At 42.1% G+C, this 26,363-nt stretch overlaps 1 protein-coding gene and 1 non-coding gene across 2 annotated transcripts in view; one reads left to right on the top strand and one right to left on the bottom strand.

Annotated features, from left to right (window-relative positions):
- AP3B1 (adaptor related protein complex 3 subunit beta 1) overlaps window positions 1–26,363 on the bottom strand; it is a 228,023-nt gene that overhangs the window by 30,841 nt on the left and 170,819 nt on the right. Inside the window, exons 23-24 of the mRNA XM_060201077.1 lie at window positions 7,064–7,295; window positions 1,363–1,447 (exon numbers count right to left, since the gene is read on the bottom strand). Of these exons, the coding sequence (XP_060057060.1) occupies window positions 1,363–1,447; window positions 7,064–7,295 (317 nt within the window). The remainder of the gene's footprint in view (window positions 1–1,362; window positions 1,448–7,063; window positions 7,296–26,363) is intronic.
- On the top strand, window positions 25,716–25,849 carry LOC132541608 (small nucleolar RNA SNORA70). The gene has a single exon (XR_009552741.1). It is a non-coding gene; the product is annotated as a small nucleolar RNA SNORA70 (small nucleolar RNA).

A 26,363-nucleotide genomic window follows, 5' to 3' on the forward strand; every position in this document is an offset into this window, starting at 1 on the left:
CTGGGACACTAGAGAGGTAAGCCAAAGAGAGAGGCTCACTCTATCTTGCCAGGGAACTTATTTTAAAATGTCTATTGCCTCAACATGGAATTTTTTGTATAGATTTATTTATTTATTCTCTTTTGTTGCCATTGTTGTTTTATTGTTGTATTCATTATTGTTGTCGTCATCGTTCTTAGATAGGACAGAGAGAAATGGAGAGAGGAGGGGAAGACAGAGAGGGGGAGAGAAAGACAGACACCTGCAGACCTGCTTCACCACCTGTGAAGCGACTCCCCTGCAGGTGGGGAGCCGGGGGCTCAAACCGGAATCCTTACGCTGGTCCTTGTGCTTTGCACCACCTGCATTTAACCCGCTGCGCTACCACCTGACTCCCAACATGGAAATTTTTATCACTACAAACTCTAGTCAAGCTAATTTACATGTAGGAAAAAAGAAAAATAAATTGTCCCAATTGTTAGAACATAAAAACAAAGTGACCTCATATAAAGCTATTAGATCATATTTTAAATAAGAAAAACATGAAAAGAGTTCAGAGATGATCTTTAAAGATGCATGGATATAGATTTATATTAATTTGGTAACAGTTCGTGGATTTAATCAGAAACGTAGAAAGCTCTATAAAAGCAAGAACAAAACCTAACCCCACCCCACTCCCCCCAAAAAACTTTTTTTTTTTTTAAACCAGAGCACTGTTCAGCTCTGGCCTATGGTGGTGCGGGGGCTTGAACTTGGGACTTTGGAGCCTCAGGAATGAGAAGCTGTTTGTATAACATTATGCTATCTGCTCCCACCCCAACACAAAAGTTTTCCTAAAGTCAGTTAGTAAATAAAAAAGGAAAAAAAGAAAAGTCTGGGTGCTTAGTACTGACAAAATAAACAATTCTCCAATGAAGAAGCTCAAGAAAACATCAGAAATTTAAAACATATTTTTTTTGAATTATTCAATCATGTTAAAAGTTTTAGATTTCCCTTGAATTTTCATCATGAATTTCCTCATAAATTTTTCCCAACTAAAGAGTTTAGTAAAAAAAAAAAGAAGAAGAGAAGAAAAAAAGAAAAAAAATGCTTAGTAATAGCTTCTTCCTTTAGCCAACTAAGTATGGATTTCATCACCATAGAAGAGACAGTGATGGTTAGAGGGTAACAAACAGTGAAAAAACTCCACATTGTACACCACTTGTTACGCTTATTCCAGGCCAGTCTAAACACTGCCAAAGATAACCGCATTTGTTTAAAGGGTTTGTCTCTCACAAGGAAAAAAAAAAAAAAAAAAAGCAAAAAGCTGTGTTTTGAATAGTTGATTTTTGGTATGCTAATATTTCTAAGTAGTATAAAAAACAGAAGAAGAGCTGAACTTACCACAACTGGAAACTAGCAGTCTGAGTGGAATCGCAGAAGTCAATACCCATTGAAACAGTGATAGATCCCTCAGGCTCAAGAAAATCTAGGAAAGAAGATGATTTAGACATGAGACACAAAGGATGCAGAAAGAGGCAGACTAAATGCTAAAAACGTGTACTGTCTGCAGCATGAGCTGAGTCAAATTTAATGCTGGTGAATAACGATTTCACACCAAGAAAATTAGACGGAATTAAGATTTCACTAATGTACTTGAATACTTTTTTGTTCACAATGTAATTCTGCAGTATTTTAAGGAATATGTTATACCTAAGAAACATCTTACCATGAGAAATTTCATAGTTTCCGATATTATCTTTATAGACACGACGGTAAGAAGTCAAGGAGCATGTTTCTACTCTCTACGCGACACTGTAATGGATTTTTTTTTTTTTTAAAGAGATTGTTTAGAACCATAGACTTTTTACTCTAAATCTAAAAAGGTAAACATAAGCAATGTTCCAAATTTCCACTGGAAAAAAATTGAAAATCAAAAGCACAATAGGCTATGCACATGACTCTCATGCCTTAGACTCTGAGGGCCCTTGGCACCACTGTAAGACAGAGATGAGTTGCGCTCTGGTAAAAATTAAAAAAAAAAAAAAAAGGAAGGAAGGAAGGAAGGAAGGAAGGAAGGAAGGAAGGAAGGAAGGAGGGAGGGATGAAAGGGATAAAGAAAGGAGGGAGGAAGGAAAAGGAAAGCCTCTAAAGAGGCCTCAGAGGTGACACAGGGAGAAAAGCATTAGATCCTCAGGCATGGGGCCCCAAGTTTGATTCCTGGCGTTGTATGTTTCAGAGTGAGCTCAGGTTCAGACCCTCTGCCTTGTCCCCCCCTCTTTCTCTGCCTGCCCTGTCTCTCACAAATAAATAATAATTAAGATTAAAGCAAAACTGAAGGTGAAAATCCGGCTGTGCAATAGAATAATGGGACATTTTAACACACGTGCACAACATATATTGACGTTACACAGTTAGGAACCATCCACTTTGGATCTCTGTCGAGAAGTCCAATGCACTACACCCACTGCACCACAGAGCCAGCAAGGTCACTTCTGATTTCTACTCTCCTTAGTCTTCAGAGAAGCAGACCGTATTCCTACCATTCAGAAGTTTTGTACGTAGATTTATCTACGTGAACAGATCTTGCTGTCTAGTAATTAATTCTGTGTTGGCACGTTCGCTCTGCTCTAGTAGTCTGACTATATCCCCGGGCTTGTTGCTGAGTCTGTGCTAACCACGAGAGACTCGATGTTACAACTGGGATGAAAGAATGAATTGGTAAGTGTAGAACTTCCATCTGGATGCCTCAGAGGTGAAGGCGACTTGTTGAGCCCACGAGGTGTTCACCTGCAAAGTCTGACTACTCTGCCATGTATCCGACCCAGGACTGAGTGCGGCCCCACACAGTGGGAGAGAAGCCTCAGTGCTGTGGTGTCTTTTCTTTCAGTCTCTCTATCTCTGTCTACCTTTCAATTTGAAAAAAAAAAAAAAAAAACAACAAAACAAAAGGGGGCCAGGTGGTGGCCCACCTGGTTGAGCGCACATGTTACAGTGCGCAAGGACCCAGGTTCGAGCCCCCGGTCCCCACCTGCAGGGGGGAAAGCTTCGCAAGTGGTGAAGCGGGGCTGCGGGTGTCTCTCTGTCTCTCTCCCTCTCTGTCACTCCCTTCCCTCTCAATTTCTGACGGTCTCTATCCAACAAATAAAGATAAAAAACAAAAAAGTCAGCTTGAAGCAGTGAAGGCTTGGTGATCAAACAAACAAGCAAAGCCAAACTTATATCTAAAACCGCTGGCAAACAGCATTAGTCAATAACTACAATGATATTTTGTTCTCCTATTTCCCTTTATCAGGTCATAGCTCTGTTAGGCAGCTCTCCACACCAAGCTTTCTGTGTTTCTTCTTCTTCTTCTTCTTTTAATCTTCTTTAACATCATGTATTTTGACTCTTCATCTGACACAGTGACAGCTGCTGACACTATTCCCCACAGACTGGCGTTGTCTTCAGTCTTAAGACAACGAACTGAGAGTCTAGTGCCGTGTTAACTCTGGAGGGTGGCGCCTGACCAACGGCATGTGTTAAGGTGTGGCTGCTTCAAGAGCAAAGTGACCAGCATAAAGCCCTTCCTAAATGAGATGCTGATAAGTACTGGAGCCTACTCAACCAGGAACACTGACTTCGCTGGGTGCCGGAACTTAGGTACTGCCTCTGCATTGCTATTGCCGGTAAGAGGAGGCTATCTGGAAATGGCTGGACAGTACTGGTTTCATTACACCACAGCAATAACCAAAGAATAAAGTCACATAGGATGCCACCTGCCGACTTGACAGCTGTCTAGTAACTAGTAAAATCCCAAGGGGCTCAGTATAGTGCCAAGAGCTTAAAGCTATCCTGTGTGCGTTAAAACTATCTCTTATTCTTATCTCTCTGAGAAAAGAAACGGCACTTTATTTCTAATATTCTCAAAAGAAACAGGTTCATGTGAAAGACAGTAAAATGTAGATAAAAATCATTGCATGTAGTAGACAAAAACAAATTAAGACAAAGAAAGTAAGAAAGCTGCTGGCCTCCTTGACTGTGCACTGCTGATTAATATAACTGATATCGTAGCTCACAAAATCGAGAAAACACAGTGTTTAGTCTTTGCTGAATCTTTAACATGGTTTTGGAGAATTAAAATAGCATACCCTGTAACTCTACTATAATTTACTGATAAACAAGACTAAATGGCATTCGTTACACGCAAATATATACTATTTAGGAAGAACTCTATCTTGAAAATAGATTGATACAATAAATGACAGCCTCCCCAAAAGAGAGAAAGAAAGAAAGAAAGAAAGGAGGAAAGATTACAGTTGTAAGAATTGCCTAAGAACAGAAAAGAAAGGAATCTACTATTGGTATTGAGCCAATGGTCTACTTTCCTATTTCACTTCTGTTAAGCCCCATACTAGGGAATTTATTATATTTATTTCTTCTGTTCTACATAGGCCAACAAAAGGTCAACTCATCAACTCATTATGCCAGCTCAAAGAAATGTTAATACTGTTCTACTGTTTTAACCTTTGGATAACATTTCCAACCTTCAGACAATCCATATATCAGCGACCTGACACTTCTTAAACCAAACTAATTTTTTTTTTAACTAGGTAAAAAAGGCTGGGCATAAAAAAAAAAAAAAAGGACACAAACAGACAGTTCTATAACTCTGCAGCTGCAGATTAACTTCACAAAGTAAGTAAAAATCAGTACAAAGCAATCTTGTAATGGCATCTTAACCACAAAATTATATACAGAGGGTCTTAAGTGGCCTGAAATCAAGTCACTGCATCTCTACTTCTGTTGCTTTTTAAAACTCTACTCCACTTTATCTATTAGGAAATTGTTTTATTCATTTGTGTAAAAATGTAACACAAAGAATAACTTACTGAACCACTCATGACAATGGTGGTCAAGAATTTAACAATAAGGGGCTGGGCGGTAGTGTTAATACGAAGCCCAAGTATCGTGCAAGGATCCAGGTTCAAGCCCTGGCTCCCAACCTGCAGGGGGGACGTGCCTCGTCACAAGTGGTGAAGCAGGTCTGCAGGTGTCTCTCTTTCTCTCTCCGTCTCTATCTCCTCCTCCTCCTCTCTCAATTTCTCTCTCTCCAGTCCAATAAAATGGAAAAAATGGCCTCCAGGAACAGTAGATTTGCAGTGCCAGTACTGAGCCCCAGTGATAACCCTGGAGGCAAAAACAAAACAAAAAGAATTCAACAGTAACAAAGAGCTCAGATGAAGATAAATAAAAATATAAGGAATAATGAGTGAAGCAGACACAACTTTCTAATTTGAATCGATGCTGATCAAAGCGCTTTGATCACCCTCTGGAAATTTCTGATTGTCACATTTCAAAGGTTCAGTGATATAAATCACTTTTAATCAAGATATTGCTAGAGGGTTTTTCCCAGACAAATTCTTAGAACTGTCTCCACTTCCCAAAGTTAAAAATAATAGATTCCACAAGGACCAGCGTAAAGATCCCGGTTCGAGCCCCCGGCTCCCCACCTGCAGGGGAGTCGCTTCACGGGCGGTGAAGCAGGTCTGCAGGTGTCTGTCTCTCTCTCCCCTTAGGGCTCTGTCTTCCCCTCCTCTCTCCACTTCTCTCTGTCTTATCCAACAATAACAACATCAATAACCACAGCAATGTTAAACAAGGGCAACAAAAGGGCAAATAAATAAATATAAAAAAATAAAAAATAATAATTTTAAATATTACACTATTTTAAACTCAAGTAAGACAAGTGTTACATTTAATTTTCAAAATGTTCGTTTTTGATAAAATACTTAACAGCAGACACTTAGCTGGCCAGACACCATGGCACCTGGGCACTGACATGCCCTGGCAGGGTATAAGCTATTTCCGAGACTGAGTGCCCAAGTCAGGTGGGTGTTGCATGGAGGCAGAAAGATAGACCCATGGCCACAGGGCTTTGGGCTTTATTCCAAGAAAAGTACGATTTCTGGGTTTGCGTTATGACATGAACATACTTTATTTTTAAAAAAACTGTTTTATTAGAGGAGTACTTTATTTTGGATTTTTAACATTTTATTATTTATTTATTATTGTACAGTGATAGAACTGAGAGGGTAGGGAGAGATGGAGAGGAAGAGAGACACCTGCAGCCCCTGCTTCATTACTCATGAAGCTTTCTCCCTGCAGGTGGAGGGAGATCAGGGGCCTGAACCTTGGTCCTTGGCTCACTGTCATGTGAGCGCTAAACCAGGTGTAACACCACCTAGTCCCTGGAAGTATTTATTTAGCCTCCAGGGTTATTTCTGGGGCTTGGGGCCTGCACTACAAATCCACTGCTCCTGGCGGCCATCTTTCCAACTCTGTTTTAGATAAGACAAGAGAGAAACCGAGAAGAAAGGGGGAGGCAGGGAGAAAGAGAAAGACACGGACAGGCTGGTTTCACTGCTTGGGAAATGACTCCCCCCACCCCCACCCCTGCAGGTGGGGAGCTGGGGGCTGGAACCCAGATCCTTGCTTAGGTCCTTGCACTTTGAACTATGTGCACTGCCTGGGCCCTGGGAAGTGATTATTTACAAAACAGGAAATACAGCCGACTAGAGGAAATGTGGGGAGTGGGTGCAGACAGGGACACTGGAAGCACCTTCGAGCCTTCAGACCCACACTTCCCTCACGACCTGCCTCACGACTTTTTTTTTTTTTTTTTGCCTCCAGGGTTATTGCTGGAGCTCTGTGCCTGCACTGAATCCACTGCTCCTGGAGGCCATTTTTCCCATTTTGCTGCCGTTGTTGTTGTCGTTATTATTATTGTTGTCACTACTGTTGTTGGAAATGACAGAGAGACATCGAGAGAGGAGGGTAGACAGAGAAGGGGAGAGAAAGACAGACACCTGCAGACCTGCTTCACCGCCTGTGAAGTGATCTTCCTGCAGGTGGGGAGCCGGGGGCTCGAACTGGGATCCTTACACCTGTCCTTACGCTTTGTGCCATGTGCACTTAACCCACTGCGCTACCGCCTGGCCCCCCTGCCCCTGCTTCATTACTGTAAATCAGTATCCCCCTGCCACCCCCCCCCCCCAACAAAGTGGTTTGGAAAATAAATACCACCTTTCATGGCCCAACGTGAAATGTAAATGAGGACACTTACCTATTGGATCAAAAACATGCATCTGCAAGCCCACAGGCAGCTTTCTGTCTCCGACGTGGATGTTTTCTATCTTCTGATCACTCGTATTGTTCAGAGTTACTTGCACGGAGACCATCTTATCACCAAAAATGCAAGGTTGTCTTGGAAAGGAGTACTGGGCTGCCAGTCCCTTTCCACTCATTCGATGAAGCAGCACATGTGTTTTTGTTGGCACAAAGACAGGCGCACTGACCTATTATTACACACAGGGAAAGAGAGGAAGATGATGAAAACACGCAGGTCTGACATTTAAGTCATGTGATCCCAAGAGCATGATGTAAACCAAGGTCACACACAGACATATTGGGGTCAGAATTTACATAAAAATGTGAATCATTTGGGCAAAATGTCTAATGAAAGAATCTGTTATGAAGACGAACATTCTTTCTTCTCTCAGACGTCAGGACCTGTTTGGTTAGAGCTTTGCCCCTAAGGTGTATACACCTTACAGCCAAACAGCTTGCTGACTTCTTTCAATAGTTCGTTCGTCAGTCTTCTTAGGGTTTCAAACTCTCAGACAGTGTCGTCTTCCAATAATGGCCGTATCATACTTTGATCTCCAATCCTGACTCCTAGAATACTTCTCACTTTGGGTACTTCCACCATCAGCTGAAGACCATACTCTCCTTAAGACGGTTTCTTTTGGGAGTCGGGGCGGTAGCGCAGTGGGCACAAAGCGCCAAGGACCGGCGTAAGGCTCCCGGTTCGAGCCCCCGGCTCCCCACCTGCAGGGAAGTCGCTTCACAGGCGGTGAAGCAGGTCTGCAGGTGTCTGTCTTTCTCTCCCCCTCTCTGTCTTCCCCTCCTCTCTCCATTTCTCTCTGTCCTATCCAACAACAACATCAACAACAATAACTACAAGGGCAACAAAACGGAATAAACATTTAAAATATATATATATATATATATATATATATAAAAGACGGTTTCTTTGATGATTAAAATGCTCTTTTCTATTTTGAGATTCAACAGCTATTTCACTAGCATTTTCTTCTAGACTAGAAATTTATAACTGAAGCAGTACTGATGTAGGTAAGCGACTCTATAGTCAATTATTTTTCTCAAAGGATTTAATTTAGTAGGGACCTGTGTAAGGACCTGGGTTAGAGCCTCCAACTCCCCACCTGTAGCACAGGCGCTTCACACGTGGTCAACCAGGGCTGCAGGTGTCTATCGTTCTCCCTCCCTCTTTACCTCTCTCTTCCTCTCTATTTCTTCGTCCTAACCAATTAAGAAAAAAACTTGGCTAAAACTCATTTTCTGCACATGATTTAGCAATTAGCATTTCTTCACTGATCAAAAATGCAATGATTTTGTTTTGTTTTTTATTAGTTATGTAATAGTGATTTACAAGCTCATAATATGGTTCCACACCACTCCCATCACCAAAGGAAATGCAATGACTTTAATTGTTTATATACCGAGAGACACTTTTTGACTGAGCTGCTAGGCCAGCACCTTGTAACACAATTAGATTATACAGCCAAACAAAGCTTCCCTCATCAATGCCCCTGCCTGCCTCCAAGGTTTTACTTAAATTCTTTGTCCCCTGCATTGAATTTTAGACTCCTTAAGCTCAATTCTTCATCTAATCTAGAGTGGAATCAGGAACAGGATATTAAATGAAGAAACACAGCTCATTCTAAAACCACGTGGCACCTACCTTGTCATTCTAAACCAAGGTATTAAATACAGCTAGGCTTGAAAGGGGCAAGCTTTTTTTTTTTTTTTTAAACCAACTTATAAATAAGCCATGCAATTTTTACCCAGTAAGTATGCTCTCTTAAACCAGGTCATCTAGTAAAATTGTGAGAGCATACATTAACCTTCTGAGAAACTTGATGATATAAAAAAATTTGCTGGGGCTGGGTGGTGGCACAGCCGGTTAACTGCACGTGTCACCATGCGCCAGGACCCAAGTTCAAGTCGTTATTCCGGCCTACAGGGGGAAAGCTTCACAAGCAGTAAAGCAGTGGTGCAGGTCTCCCACTGTCTCTCCATCTCTCTCCCCTGTCCCTCTCAATTTCTCTCTGTCCTATCAAATTAAGTTAAAAAAATTAACAAACTTTGCAAAGAAAGCTCCAACTCAAATATCATATGTACAAAATTAGAAACCGTGTCTTCTAAGTATCATTAAAGTAACACATTTCTTTTTCCAGAAGCCTGACTTAACAGTGCTCCTGACTTTATTCATAATGACAAGTACTCACTGAGGGTAAAAGGCCAGATCCACAGAAGGACCCACAAGGCCCACACAGTGTGGCCTTGTGCCATTCTCCTTTGGTCTCAGTTCCTATTATTTTTAACCCACTCTTCACTCCAGTCCCATCACCCAGACTTATTTTTTCTTCTAATCTTTACACATATCAGTAAAATTTCCACTGCATGGCCTTGGCACTGGTTCGCTCACTGGAATGCACTTTCTCCAGGTGTTTACAGGGCTCAGCTCTGAAATATCTTTGCTGAACACAGCTGTCAATGAGGCTTAAACCATTTTCATCTCTTCCTGACGATTCTCTTATTCTTTTTCCCATAGCCATTTTAATCCCCCCCATTTAATCTAACATCATATATACAGTCTGCTGATTCATTATGTTTATATCTGTCTCCATCTATGACCCACTTTTTTTTTGTTCCGTGCATAAGCATACTTTCCCCCATTTTTAGAATTCGAGTCATAATTTCACTATTTAAATGACATGGAGACTTGCAGATAAGAGGCCTGCAGGTTAGTTTCAGCTGCACTTGAGTCAGTACCAGTGTCCAATGATGACACTGGAGCCCTCTTCCAGACGTAGGAGCTCACTGTGCTCTCAAAAGGAATGGTCAATATTAGTATTTCCTGGCTTCAGGATATGACTTGAGTATCAATTTTCCAGCTACATATAATTTTGAGCAAATGAAAGATGTGTTTCTTGGAATGACACACAAAATCAGTCCAACTCTTAAGAATTTCTAGGATATAAAAACACAATTAAAACACAAGTAAAAACACAATTGCTTCTTAAACACTCACAACCTCTATAAGCAGGAGGATCTAAAAGGCAGTACTTGGCAACTAGCGTCCTGATTCAACTATTAGTGCTCAAAAAACACAGACCTAGCTGCATTAAAGGCGAATGGTCTGGGCTAGCCTCCCTGCGATTCTTGAGGAGATAATTAGCTCTGTGACTATCATAACTCTGAATAAAAGGCCTCCCTCTAGAGTTCACAGAACAAAAAACAGCAAGCAACAATGAGAGAGCCCTCTACAAATCTTTACACGGCATATGTTTAAATAATAAAAGTCATTTGTGTACCTTTAGATGGTTTATGAAAATAACCAATCAATTCTGCAGACACATTATTTCTAAAGGAAATCTATGTGGCTCATGATGCCTGCAGACCCACAGAGACAAACCGCACATATTTTATCAGTTTATTACAGTAAGCAAATAAGCGTGGAATGAGAGTGCACATAACTGTCTACTTAGCGCTTACTGAAACATTTATAAGAGCTGTTATCTCCCTAATAACAGACAGACAGCGTGCAATTTTAGAGAGGAGAAAAGCTTCATATTTTTTAACACTTCACTAAAAAGTAACTGAAGAGTGTAAAATGAAAAATACTCTGTGCAGTTAGCTGGTAATGGACCATATTATCAACTCAAGTTAGATTTATAGAATACAAACTAGTCACTAATAGTTATTTTATGACATAGCATGTCTGCCTTTTTTTTTCTTGGTGAGATTATTAAGATTAAAGTTGTAAAACTTCTTTTGAACATAGCCACTCAGAATGATTGAATTATAAAATTTAAATGAGAATTGAAAAATAAAACGGTGACTGTCAAGGAAGTGCCAAGAATAAAGCCTTTTCAACATCTGTATTATGGTTTCAAAGCTGACACTCCCATGTCAAAGCTTCATGAACACAATGTTTAACAGCCCTTTATTATTTTGTAAAAAATTATCTTTATTTATGACATACAGACAGCCAGAAATTGAGAGGGAAGGGGATGACAGAGAGGGAGACACCTGCAATACTGCTTCACTACTCGAAAAGCTTTCCTCCTGCAGGTGGGGACCGGGGGCTTGAACCTAGGTCTTTGCGCATTGTAACACGTGCACTCGACCAGGTGCACCACCACCTGGCCCCAGCCCTTCATGTTTTCACCCACACTCAGTCGCTTTTTTTTTTTAAAGTATTATCAATCTATTCTAGTTCTGGGTTTCAAAAATATGAAGATTTGCAACATATAGAAATGCTTTCATCGCACCTGAATTTGGTTCGGTTTATTTGATAAGCAGTATCCATTTTATCACAGAGTCATAAAAATGATCAGAAAATAGCCATAAGCACAGATTTAGTTCCATTTTAAAATATTTTTCCAACTAAAATATATGTGTTTTGATGAGAACTGCGGTGTAGAAAGCTGCAGAGTTGCTTCATTTACCAGCACAGTGTGCAGACACCCCCAGTCTCTTATTTTACCTTCAATTTGCAGTGCGGAGCCTGGTCTCTAGAAGATGAGTTTAAAAAGCAAATGGAAAAAAAAATGCTTAGCTCCTGCCGATAACTACAAATATATATGCAAAGAAATACATTTAAGGGAGTCGGGTGTTAAGCATAGCAGGTTGAGCACACGTGGTGCAAAGTGCAAGGACCAGCGTAAGGATCCCAGTTCGAGCCCCCGGCTCCCCACCTGTAGGGGAGTCGCTTCCCAGGCGGTGAAGCAGGTCTGCAGGTGTCTTTCTCTCCCCCTCTGTCTTCCCCTCCTCTCTCCATTTCTCTCTGTCCTATCCAACAACGACTACAACAATAAAACAAGGGCAATAAAAGGGAATAAATAAATAAATAAATAAAAAGAAATACATTTAAAATCTTTGACCCATTCCTTTAAATGGTTCATAGTCATAAGACAACTTCCTCCTCAGGTATGAAAGTCTAGAGAGAGCAATTGCATCTGTTCTTCAAAATCTAGTTTAGTGTTCAGTATAGATTATTAAGAAAGAAAAAAAAAACACACAAGGCTTTCTCAGTTCTTTCTTTGGCAATAACACATATTATACAAATGTATTTGCAGAAAGGTGTGAACCGACCATCAGTAGATACTTATTAACCAGAGGAGTGCTGGATTCTGGCCTATGCTGGTGCTAGGGACTGAGCTTCAGATGTCAGGGGCCTGGAAGTTGGTTTTGTATAACCATCAAGCTCCTGGAGACCAACTCTAGTGCACTGCCTAGTTCTGTACAGCCAGTGAGTTAAGGATGATTTTTATATCTCAGAATGGTTGAAGAACAAAAAAGAACGTCTTTAACAGTGGCATTCACACTTGGACATCCAAAATGAAGGCTTCCCTGGTGGCCAGCCACACTCATTCTGCTGTATACTGCCTCTGGCTTCTATTATACTATAGTGACAAACAGCTGTGGTTTGTGACACTGTATTCATTACTTTTAATGCTCTCTTCTGCCCCATGTTGCCATGGGGCATTTGTTTGTGTTAGAATGCCCCTGGGCTGCAACTTTTATTGGGGGCTGGGGGTTGAACCTGGGGCTTCTTGCATGTAGATTCTGTGTGCTACCGCTGCACCAGCCCCCTCAACTTCACTGCTCTCCAGCCTACACTGTATCAAACTTACGCTGGTGCTGAGTGAGGAAGAACCACAAATTACTCATTTACTCTTTCTTCTCCACCCCATGGGAAATCCTCACTCAAAATACATTGAATGCGGTAAATCTGAAATCCAGAGTGGTCCACGAGCATTTCTATTTGCGACTTTTATGGAAGTACAGTAAGAAGTCCCAGGACAAAAGTAACAGGTATGCTATACTATTTTTAATTATGTCATACTTGTCTGACTTTTGATTTAGGTGTGAACGAGGTTTTCAAACTGTGTAACAGAAATGTTCTTCTAATAACTGGTTCAGTATATTTCATTAGAACTCTAATAGTTTATCTAAAGATCGAACAAACACGCATTAATGCTAGTGTGATTCCCATCTTGGCATCCCTGGGCAGACGACGTGTCCTGGAACCCCACCGCCCCAGAGTACTAACCCACTAGAGAAAGACAAAAAGAGTCTGGGGGCATGGATCTACCTGTCAACATCCCTGCCCAGTGGAGAAGCAATGACAGAAGCCAGAACTTCCACCTTCTGCATCCTCCAAAAAATCATTTTGGTCCATAAACCCAGAGGGGGAGAAATGTTAAGGGAAGATGGACAGAAGTCTCTGAACTCCCAATTCCATCAGACCCAAGAGAGAAGAGGGAGAAAAAGGAAGGACATTTGGAAGTAGGGGCAGGTATAGGTGTGACTTAGAAAGGAAGAGAAAACATGACCATAGAAAAAATGTGTATATTTATATAGATAGTTATAGACGTAATAGTCAGCCCATGTCTGTGGCCTTGGGAGAACCACTATAGTTTCCAGTGAAACTATAGTGAGGGGATGGGGACAGTACTCTTGGGGTGGGAAAGGTGTGGGATTATACTCCGGTCATCTCATAATTTTGTAAATCAATATACATCACTAATAAAGAATTCAAAAAGAAATGCAATCATTCATTGTAATATTTGATAGATGTGATAATCATGTGACCTCAGTAAGTCTAGGGTTTTATCAACGGCAATGACAGAATGTAGAAAAGCTGCCACTAAGCTCAGAACCTTGGCACTGTCTTCGACATCTTCTGTACTTCCCTGCAATAATGAGTCACCAAGTATGATGCCATCTGCTTGCTTTCTCTCTCTCTCTTATTTTTTTTTTGCCTCCAGGCTTATCACCGGGGCTCAGTGCCAGCACTATGAATCTACTGTCCCTGACAGCCGTTTTCTCCTCCATTTTATTGGATAGGACAGAGAGAAATTGAGAGAAGAGGGGGGAGATGGAGAGACAGAGATGCCTGCAGACCTGCTTCACTGACTGTGAGGCTTCCCTCCTACAGGTGGGGAGCTGGGGGCTCAAATCCAGATCCTTGTGCTTAGTACTATGAGTGCTTAACCAGGTGCGCCCCTCCTTCATCCTGTTTGTTTCTTTCTTTTTATATATTTTTTATATTATTTATTTTCCCTTTTGTTGCCCTTGTGTGTTTTTTTTATTGTTGTTGTACTTATTGTTGTTGTTACTGATGTCATCGTTGTTGGATAGGACAGAGAGAAATGGAGAGAGATGGGGAAGACAGAGAGGGGGAAAGAAAGACACCTGCAGACCTGCTTCACCGCCTATGAATCGACTCCCCTGCAGGTGGGGAGCTGGGGGGGCTTGAACTGGGATCCTTACACCGGTCCTCGCGCTTCGCACCACGTGCGCTTAACTCGCTGTGCTACCTACCGCCCGACTCCCCATCCTGTTTCTTTCTGTCCTTCTATCACCGGATTCGTCCAGACAACCACTGGTAACTTGCAGCATGAAAATATATTCTGCAAATTGCAAACATAGTCCATATTTAATGAGAATACTTTCAAACAGCATGGGTTCTACATGGCCTGTCTTTGCATTCCTTGTACAGGGATCCATGCCACCGCTCCCTGTAACATGTTCCCAGCTGGGACCCCGGACTGCGAGGTCACACAGGCTCCTGTGCTGAACAGGAGCTGATGTGGGTCCTGGATCCCTGTCAGTCCAAGCTCTTTCATCTCTACTTACATAAATATGAACTGTCCTCTGCATACACACCTTAAATTCTTCAGCATGGAGCAGGGTAGAGAAGAACTTGACTTATTAGCCAGGAGCAAGCATCATCTGGGGTCTTGGAAGTGTTTGTGTACGGTAGTCCAGGTTTCTAATCGCCCCGGTTTCTTCTCTAAAGCCATGGAATAGTCATCAATCTTTCTGGGTCAAGTCCCAGGACTGCAGTCTAAGCACTTGCACGCCGGCACTGACTGGTGTGCTCTTCGTCATGTCTTAGCTTTTTTTAAACGCATGAGACCCTACTCCCCAGAGATAACAGCCTGTGATTTCCTTTCTGTCGGGCTCCCAGTCATGAGGAAGAAAACACTGAATTTTAAGTTATATCTTCAAGTTATTTGATAAGAATAAAACCATTTTGGGGGCCAGGTGGTGACACACATCGTTAAGCGCTTGCATCACAGTGCACAAGGATGCAGCTTCAAGCCCCTGGCTCCCACTTACAGGGGAGAAGCTTCACGAGTGGGGAAGGAGGGCTGCAGGTGTCTCTCTGTCTCCTTCTGCAGGTGTCTTTCTAGCTCCCTCTCACCTCTCCATTTCTCTCTGTCTTTGTCCAATAATAAACAAATAATAAATCCATATAACAAAGAATAAGAGCAATTAATTTTTCTGCCCCTGAATTTGTAAATAGTCAGAAATGCGGTTTACTAAATCCCTGTACCTGCTTCATACAGACTCGTGGAGACACTGTCTATCAAATTGCTCTTCTGATAAAACCATTCTTTAATTATTACTAAAAACTATGCTGACCAGTATAAGGGGAAAATACTGGCAGGACTGAGTTCAGAATCTAATATTTTTTAAGTATCATTTTTTTCAACAAACAACAGAATCTTCCTTATAACAGATAAAGGAAAATGATGCAAGCAAGTGAGAAGCTTTTTTATTTTTCCTTCAGAGAACTACAGAATTTTTTTTCTTCCCAAACAGAGGTGATAGCTGAGGGACTCCTTTAGGATATGACCTAAATTATGAGCCAGCAACAGGATAGCTTTCAAAGGCAAATCAACAAGGCAAAACTAGAATCATTTAAAAAATGTTGGTGATTTAACAAGTTAGAGGAGAGTGGATTATAAGTGGTGATTTCTTTTTTTAACGTTTATTCATTTATTATTTATTGGATGGAGACAGAAATTAAGAGGGAAGAAGAGAGGGAGAGAGGAGAAGAGAAAGAAGGGAAGAGAAAGACACCTATAGCAAGACTTCACTGCCTGTGAAGCTTTCCCCCTGAAGATGGGAACCAGGGGTTTGAATCCGGGTCCTTCCACATTTTCACGTGTGTGTTCAGCCAGATGTCACTGCCCGGCTCCTTTAGTAACAGCTGCGCATGCGTGTAACATCCAGCAAGCAAGTCTGAACGCTGGAACATCAGAGGACGGATACAACTCCTTGAAATATTTTATAGCTTTTCATGACGATGATAGCACTGATAAAACCTCTAACACCTACAGCCTTAGCATCGGTAGTGAAAGTAGGGGATCCCAAATTTATACTAATACAAGGATTTAATTCTTAGTAATCAGGCATGTCGAAAAGAGCAATGCCTATCATTAAAAAAATAAAAGGGAGTCGGGTGGTGGCGCAGCGGGTTAAGCGCAGGTGGCGCACAGCGCAAGGACTGGAGTAAGGATCCCGGTTCGAGCCCCCGGCTCCCACGTGCAGGGGAGTCACTTCACAGGCAGTGAAGCAGGTCTGCAGGTGTCTGTCTTTCTCTCCCTCTCTCTGTCTTCCCCTCCTCTCTCCATTTCTCTCTGTCCTATCCAACAACGACGACCGACATCAGTAACTACAACAATAACTACAACAATAAAACAAGGGCAACGTATGGAAATAAATGAATAAATATTTTTAAAAAAACTTAAAAAAAAAGAAAGCAAAAAAACAAACCAAAAGCTAATAAAGGGCAGCTGGGGACAGCTGGATGGAGGCACCAGGCCAGCTGTGAAGAGAGCTGAGCTACTGTCTAACCTCAGCCACACATTAGTGCACTGAAGCCCTGGCTACATCATCACCCTGCTGGATTCTGGGAAAAGTCAGGACACACAGAAAAACAATACGTCATGACTTTTCCAACCACCTAGTGTTTCTGTTTTTCTCTTCCATAAAATGGGGCTAATGACACATATCCTGCCTGCTTTGCTGAGTTGTTGTGAGGATAAAGTGAGACTTCATATGTGAAATTGATTTTAAAACTGTTCAACAAAAGGCATCTCTAAGGTTATTACTAAATTGAGTTTTTGGTCAATGTTAAAACACCAATCCCCCCCTCCCCCGATAACAGCAAGCCACGAGGTTAAAAGTAGATCTTAAAAAGCTGAATCACCACTGGAGAGCGGCTTTTAAAACAATATTGCTGTATTTATTGATAGTACCATCCAAAGGCCCTTGAAGGGGGGGGGGGAAGAATTCTTTCCCCTATGTGCTGCCACCACCCCCCCTTTAGTTGCGGGTGAAGAGGACTGTTCTCTGAAAGGTTTCTAAATGATGTTGATGTCAAGAAATATAGTATCACCACTTAACAGCCTTTTAAAAAGCAGTCCCCAGTATGGTCTTTGTTAACAACCGAAGGAGGAAGACACTATTTTTTTCAAAAGGCTTTTAGAGGATGTTGTTAAAAGAATATATATAGTGACATCATTTAAAAGCCTTTTCAATAATAATTCTCCTTCCCTCCCAATTGTAATGTCCTTGGCTTTCATTTATTTTGTGCTACAAGCGGGAGAAGGACACGCTGACATGTTATTGGCCATGGCAGGCATTTGTTGGATGGCGAGTGATGCATTGCTTTTAAAGAGGCTGGTGTCCAGAAATTAACCCGACCCTTCAAGAACATAGACTCGTTTCCAAACAGGATGTCTGTCTGCCACCCACCTGCCTTATGACTGAGGGGTGGGGCGTCTTGCCTGCTTTCTCTGGGTCTACTGAAGAAGATGTAACATGAACGGGACAGCTGGCAAAGCTTGACTGCCAATCTTGGTTCACTGGTCAAGGCTGCTTGAGGCAACTCTTCATCAACTTAGGACAAAAACCTAACTTTTAGCTCCTTGTCTGCTATCTTTATTAAACTACTTCTCATTTTAATAAAAACATTTTATTTTCATGAGAGAGAGAGATGTAGAGAGAAAGATAGAGATAGACAGAGACAGAGAGACAGACAGAGAGAGAGAGAGATACTAAGAGCATTCCTCAGAATTGGCTGATGGTGCTGGGGACTGAATCTGGGACCTCAGTGCTTCAGGTAGAGAAGTTGTTGGCATGACCAGTCCTTATGAAACCACTTCTGTCCACTATCTCTTTATTCACTGGCTTTACATTTTTATATATTGATCTATCTACCTATTTTTAGACGAAGAAAAATGGAGGGATGGAGGCAATAAGGAAACCTCTGCAGCTCTGCTTCACCACTTGGGAAAGTCTGTCCTTGCAGGTGGGGATGAGGGGCCTGAACTTGGGCCCTTGCACATGGTACCATGAGCTTTATCGGATGAACCACGGCCAGCTGACTGCAACTCTGACTGGAGATTTTCTCCACTAGGAGGTAGCAGTGGGCTCTTAGGGTCCCTTTCCATAGTCAGCGTCTAAGGAGGAATTAAGCCAACCATTTAGTCTACAGCATAAAACCCGACTAGCCAGATAGGTCAGATTTGACTATCTGTCACTTAACATACCGGAGGGAAAGAGAGCATCCAAGAATATAGCCTTAAGGTACAAATCAGTGTCCCAATTCTTCTTGTGCTGTTTTTTTTTTCTTTTTCCATCAGAAACTGCCAGTGGAGGAATGCCTAAATAAACAGCACGTTGATAAAAAATAGCATTTCAGTGATGGGAAGAGTGTCCTCCTCCGAATGAATGAATGCACTGTATCTCAATGCTGATTCTAGTGTGTCCTTTACTTTCTGCCAATCTTGGCAAAACTCATTTAAGTGAGTTCTATGATTTATTAAATGAGAGTCCATCATTACTTGTGATGGATGATAATAAATTAAATGATTTAAATATCAAATAATGTCAATAATGTAGTATCAGTCCAAGCCTCAATTTGGCCATTCAATTCTTTTTGACCCTATTCAAGCCGGTAATGATGTTAATCATATTCCATTTGACATTTCTTATAGAGCCATGCAGGTCACTTGGCTATGGAGACATGTGCTGAGGAATACACCACTAGTGATTTGATCTTTGAGAGTCATCCTGCAGTATAAGTATGCAAGCTTACACAGAAAATAGCCACTGTCCTGGCTAGGCTATGTACAGGGTGGCGGGGGTTCATTGCTGAGCAATGTTACTACATTGCTGATAGTGATATGCATATCATATTACTCTCTTAATGGTACGTACCACACGCTCAACATAAATCTGGACAGAAATCATTTCTTTTTCTTAAATTAAAAAAAAAAATTATTATCTTTTTGTTTGATACAAACAGCCAGAAATCAAGAGAGAAGAGGGTGATAGAGAGGGAGAGAGGCAGAGAAACACCTGCAACACTGCTTCACCTCTTGCAAAACTTTCCCCCTGCAGGTGGGGGACCAGGGACTTGAACCGGGGTCCTTGAGCACTGCAATGCATGCGGCTCAACCAGGTGCGCCACCACCTGGCCCCAGAAATAATTTCTTTGGTTTAAAAAAAAAAAACAAAAACCCGTCTGTTGCCTCTTAGTTATTTGTGTTTATAATTGTACTTGATAGTAAATACTTAAATGTCTTAATAACTTCAAATACATGACGTCGGAAGTAGGGCCAGGCGGTGGTGTGCCTGGCCGAGTGGACACATTGCCATGCATGTGCAAGGGCCCCATCCAAGACCCTGGTACCCCCCTGCAACAGGGAAGATTCACCAGCAGTGAAGCGGGTTTGCAGGCCTCTCTCTCTCTCTCTTTCTACCCCCCTCTTCTCTCTTCTCAATTTCTCTCTGTACTATTGAATAAAATGATGCTGACCAAAAAAAAAAAAAAGGGAAAAAAAGGCTGCCCAGAAGGATGGATTTGCAATGCCAGAACAGAGCCCCAGCAACTGGAAGCAATAAAAAAAAGAAGAGAAAAGAAAAGAAGAAAAAGAAGAGAAAAACAACCAGCAGGAGCAGTAGACTGATCATGCAGGCACCAACGCCCAGCAATAACCATGGAGGCAATAAAATGATCATAATAATAAAACCCTGGAGAGAAAAATTCTGACTTAGATATCAAAAAAGACAGCAAGATGAAGAGGCACTTTAGTCTGCTGATGGCTCTCGAAAAAGTCCCATTTCTCTTGAGTAGTCCTGAGAAGTAGGGGAGCAGAACTGCTTCAAAGGAAGCCCCCACGGCAGGGCTCCGTCAAGCACAGGAGGAGTGAGGGGCCCCGTGGTGGCAGCAGCCAGGAGCGGGGGGTGCGGTGCTGGGTGCTTACTCTGCATCAGGACCACTGTGGTGCCACTGCTCCCCTCCTCTGCAGCTTTTCGGGTAAGCATGACACCTCCTAGGTGCGACAGATGAGCAGGTGCACCGAATAATGGCCTGACCAAGGGACCCAGCCCACAGACTCCGTGAATCGTGTAGCATGGGGGGAGATGGGGGGTGCTGCTTGGATTGTGTGTGTGTGGGGGGGGGGGGCGGATACCAGTGACCATGTGGGCAATAGAAGGGAAAGAGGAAAGAGAATCCCTGGGAAGCCCTGTCAGTGGTGCATGGAGAGGGAAACTTGGTCGCTGCTGGCTTTGAAGCTGGGAAGAGCAAAGGAAGATGGGCAGCCTCTAAAAACAGGATAAGGCAAGAAAAAAAGAAAAAGAAAAAGAAAAAAAAAGCTTCTCTTTTAAGAGGACGTACGTAGCAAGAACAGAGCTATGCTGACACCTTGATTCTAATGAGACTCATTTTGGGTTCCTGATCTCCAGAATTGCAAGATGATAATAAACCTTACATTGTGATTGTAACATGTTACAACAGGGAAAATATTAAGGGAGATTCTAATGTTGAGCTGAAAATCCCTGGAGGTGGTGGTGGTGGTGGGGAGGGTTCAGGTCCTGGAACATGGTGGCAGAGGAAGGCCCAGAGGGGGTTGAATTGTTCTGTGGAAAACTGAGAAATGTTACACATCTACAAACTCCTGTGTCGGGCTGAGCTTCACTGATGGGAGACAGACGGCCCGGGACTCATGGTTGAGCTGTACGCAGTATCTCTTTATTCATGCAGGATGCAGCGCAATCTAAACCGAGCTAAACTAAACTAACAACTAACTAAAACAAACAATGCTGTCCTTATATATACTTTCCAAGTAGGGTGTGAACAGGATGTGACGTAGAGAGGGTGGAGAGAAAAGTGACTGGTGCAAATCAGGGTGTGACAAGGAGAGGGGGCGGAGCAGGCGAGAATTCTACCACTGAACCACCAATGCCCTGGAGGGAGGGTGGTGCTTTATGTAAATGTAAAAGTGATTTATGTAAATAGACCGCAGCTTTGAGTGGGATCAAACCAATCCCATACAGGCACGCAGGTGCTTGGTTAAGCAGAAGCCAGGGGGAGCTGGCAGACTACCCAACACTCCTGCATTTTACCATTGACTGTAAACAATTAGTGCCCCCTCCTGAAAAAAAAAGAAAATCCCTGGTCTAAATTTGTGTGTTGTGAAACCTATCTGTGAGGGGATTCAGTGAAGGCTCAACTGGTAGAGGGAACTGTTGGGTAGTCTGCCAGCTCCCCCTGGCTTCTGCTTAACCAAGCACCTGTATGCCTCTATAGGGATTGGGTTTGATCCCATTCAAAGCGGTCTATTTACATAAATCACTTTTACATTTACATAAAGCACCACCCTCCCTCCAGGGCATTGGTGGTTTAGTGGTAGAATTCTTGCCTGCTCCGCCCCCTCTCCTTGTCACACCCTGATCCTCTCCTTGTCACACCCTGATTTTCACCAGTCACTTTTCTCTCCACCCTCTCTATATCACATCCTATTTCCACCCTACTTGGCAAGTATATATAAAGACAGCATTGTGAGTTTTAGAGTACTTGAGTTTAGCTTAGCTCGTCTTAGATTGTGCTGCGTCCTGCATGAATAAAGAGATACTGCCTACAGCTCAACCATGAGTCCCTGGTCGTCTGTTACCCGCCCGTGAAGCCAGCCTGGCGAAAACAACAGGGAACACAGTGACACAGATGAGGACAGGGGTTCAAGCACCCGGTGCCCATGGCAGGTGGAAAGCTTCACAGCAGTGGAGACGTGTTACTTTCTCTCTCTTCCTCTCTACAAAAAAAAAAAAAGGAAAAAAGAGGAAGAGAGAGAGGAAAAGAAATTTAGTCAGTGGAAGTGGTAGAGTAGTACAGGTCCCAAACTCTTAGTGGCAAAAAAAAAAAAAAACCAAAGCCAAATAAAAAGCGTACTATCTGTGGAGTCCACAGCCCCAGTGTCTGTCTGCACAGATCTCCCTGTGGTGAACCTGTGGTCTAAGAGGCGCCAAGGACTCTCCATTTCCCTAGAGGGGTCTCACTGGGCCCCCGTTAAGCGAGTATAGTGGGTCTCAAATCTGGGTATGTATTTGTCACAGTCCTTTAGAGGGCTGTTGTCTTTTTTTTTTTTTTTTAATTATTTCCATCTCCCATTTTTTAAGAACATGAGTGGAAGAGACTGAGAGAGGATAGGACAGAGAGAAATCGAGAGAGATGGGGAAGACAGGGAGAGAGAAAGATAGACACCTGAAGACATGTTTTACTGCTTGTGAAGTGAGGCCCCCTGCAGGCGGGGAGCCGGAAGCTGGAACCAGGATCCTTGTGTGGGTCCTTGCACTTTGTGCCATGTGCACTTAACCTGGTGCACCACCAGCCAGCCCCCAGAATATTATTTTTTAATAAATGATGATTTACATGATTGCTGTCCCATGGAAATAGCTCTATTTGTAAAAGTCATATATATATATATATATATTTTTTTTTTACTTGTTATTGGATAGAGTCAGAGAGAAATTGAGAGAGAAGGGGGAGCTAGAGAGGAAGACAGACAGAGAGACACCTGCAGACCTGCTTCACTGCCTGTGAAGCAACTCCCCTGCAGGTGGGGAGCTGGGGACTTGAACCAGGATTCTAACCAGTCCTTGCGTTTTGCACCATGTGCATATTTTTAAAAGTTAGACTGGAATCTATAAATCTATCTCTTTTAGAAAAAGATTTACTAGTGATTTAACAATGATTAACAAGAGTGAGCAGGGCAGATAGTATAGTGATTATGCAAAGAGACTATCATGTCAGAGGCTCCAACTAGCTGAACAAGCTAATACAGTATCAGAATAGGGTAACAAATTAGCTGAACTACAGAAAACAGTAGAGGGGAGAAAGAACAGAATACAAGAGGCAGGAAATAGAATTAGCAAGATCAAAGACGAACTAGATAAAACTAAGAAAGTAAGAGATCTCAAAAAGAGATTAAGAGATACTGAAAACAACAACAGAGACCTATGGGATGAGTTCAAAAGAAATAATATATGCATTATAGGCCTACCAGAGGAAGAAAGAGAGGGAGGGGGAAGAAAGCATTCTTCAGGACATAACAGCTGAGAGAACTTCTCTAGTCTAGACAACATCAAAGACATAAAGGTTCAAGAAGCCCAGAAGGTCTCAAACAGAATTAATCCAGACTTAAAGACACCAAGACATATCATATTTAGAATGAAAAGAAATAAAGATAAAGAAAGGATCCTGAAGGCTACAAGAGAGAAAAACGAAGAGTCACCTACAGAGGAAAACTCATAAGATTAGCAGCAGACTTCTCCACACAAACACTACAGGCCAGAAGAGAATGGCAAGATATCTATCGAGTGCTCAATGAGAAAGGATTTCAACCAAGAATACTATATCCTGCTAGACTGTCATTCAGACTAGATGGAGGCATCAAAACCTTCTCAGACAAGCAACAGTTGAAGGAATCAACTATCCCCAAGCCTGCCCTGAAAGAAGTTCTGAAAGGTCTCCTATAAACAGTCAGATCACCATAAATAGGTCATATATCAGAACACTCTAAAAATCTACAAGAATGGTGTTAAAATATCTTCAATCTTTGAATTCACAGAGTAGGAAGGTAGATCAGAAGACACAGCCCAACCATATGTTGTCTGCAGGAAACCCACCTGACTCAACAAGACAAACCCAGACTCAAAGTGAAAGTCTGAAAAACCATCATACAAGCCGATGGCCTCAAAAAAGAGTGGGAACAGCTATTCTCAGATGTGACACAGGAGACCTTAAAATAAAATTAAAAAAAGATAGTATGGATATTACTTAATGCTCAGAGGATCAGTCAATCAAGGCTTAATAATTATTAACATCTATGCACCCAAAGAAAGGCCATCTAAGTACATCAAACATCTACTGACAGAGATATGGTGGTATATTAATAGTAACAAAGTATAGTATGGGATTTCAACACCCCACTCTCTCAACTTGATAGTTCATCTATGCAGAAAACCAATAAAGAAATGAGGGAGCATGGTCTGGCAGGTGGTGCAATGGATAAAGCATTGGACCCTCAAGCTTGAGGTCCTAAGTTCTACCCCCAGCAGCACATGTACCAGAGTGATGCCTGGTTCTTTCTCTCTCTTTCTCCTCCTATCTTTCTAATATATAATTAAAAAAATATAAAGAAATGAGGGTGCTAAATGAAGAGATAAGTAAACTAGAACTATTGGACATTTTCAAAGTCATTCATCCCAGGAAACTGTAATACACATTCTATTCAAGTCCACATAGGTCATTCTCAAAGATATACCATATATTAAGCCACAAATTCAACAAATTCAAGAGCACTGAACTCATCTCAAGCATCTTCTCAGACCATAGTGGAATAAAAATAACACTTGAGAAAAAACAAAAAATTAGTAAATGTCTCAAGATATGGAAACTCAACAATATACTACTTAACAACTATTGGGTCAAAGAGGAAATTAAGGAAGAAATCAAAATGTTTTAAGAATTCAATGAAAATGAAGACATGAGCTATCAAAATATTTGGGACACAGCTAAGGCAACACTGAGAGAGAAGTTCATAGCCATACAAGCACACATTAGGAAACAAGAAAAAGCTCAAATAAGCAACCTGATTGCACACCTTAAAGACCTAGAAGAACAACCAGAAGGACTGGCATCACTAAAGTTAAGGCAGAAATAAATAGCACTGAATATAAGAAAACCATACAAAAGATCAATGAAGCTAAATGTTGGTACAAAATGTTGTTTGAGGAGAGTCAGGCGGTAGCGCAGCAGGTTAAGCGCATGTGGTGTCAAGCGCAGCGATCAGCCTAAGGATCCTGGTTCAAGCCCCCGGCTCCCCACCTGCAGGGGAGTCGCTTCACAGGAGGTGAAGCAGGTCTACAGGTGTCTTTCTCTCCCCTGTCTGTCTTCCCCCTCCTCATTCCATTTCTCTCAGTCCTATCCAACGACGACATCAATAAAAACAACAGTAGTAAGTACAACAATAAAAAACAAGGGCAACAAAAGGGTAATAAATATTTTTTTTAAATGTTGTTTGAACAAAATCAACAAACCTCTAGCCAGACTCACAAAACAAAAAAGGGAGCACACTCAAATAAATTAGATCATAAATGAAAGAGGAGACAGCACAGCAATACAATGTATCTTGCGAGGCTTCTATGAACAACTATATGCCACCAAACTAGAGAACCTGGAAGAAATGGACAAGTTCCTAGATAATCTAAAACTTCCAAAATAAAACAAAGAGGAGCTAGAAAATATGAACAGGCCAATCACAGCCAAAGAAATTGAAACAGTTATCAAAAACCTTCCCAAGAATAAAAGTCCTAGACCAGATGGTTTTACAAATGAATTCTACAAAACCTTTAAGGAAGAGTTCCTAGTGTGGGTTGTATTATTATGTGAAAAACTGAGAAATGTTCTGCATGTACAAACTACTGTATTTACTGGCGACTATAAAACTTTAATCCCCCAATAAAGGAAAAAAAATCTGCAGCCAATTAAGCCGACCGTGCTGCCCTCCCCATGGCGCCTGGTGTGTAGTGGCTGCAGACAGCAGCCTTCTGGGTAGTGTATGCAGCCTGTTGCTTGTATAGGCTGCCCTAAGGGACCCTGGAGACAGCCCTTCCTGCTCTGTGTTCATTTTATGCTTGATCTCCTGCTGTCCCTAACCTTAGGCTCCAGACAGGAATGCGAGGAGCTTTTGGGAAGCCCCGGGGCACTGTGGCCAGAGTCCACATTGGCCAGGTCATCATGTCCATCCGCACCAAGCTGCAGAACAAAGAGCATGTGATCGAGGCCCTGCGCAGGGCCAAGTTCAAGTTCCCTGGACGCCAGAAGATCCACATCTCCAAGAAGTGGGGCTTTACCAAGTTCAACACAGATGAATTTGAAGACATGGTGGCTGAAAAGCGCCTCATCCCTGACGGCTGTGGAGTCAAATACATTCCCCAACCGCGGTCCCCTGGATAAGTGGCGGGCCCTGCACTCCTGAGAGCCTCAGAGATGTCCCTTAATCAATGACAATAAATCAAGATCATGATTATCTTAAAAAAAGAAAAAAAATAGGAAGCGTTAAACACCTCTACATTTAAAATTCTCCCAAAAGATTGAAGACACAGGAATACTCCCTTCCAGC

The sequence above is a fragment of the Erinaceus europaeus genome, chromosome 11 (genome assembly GCF_950295315.1).
Source record: "Erinaceus europaeus chromosome 11, mEriEur2.1, whole genome shotgun sequence".
NCBI lineage: Eukaryota > Metazoa > Chordata > Mammalia > Eulipotyphla > Erinaceidae > Erinaceus > Erinaceus europaeus.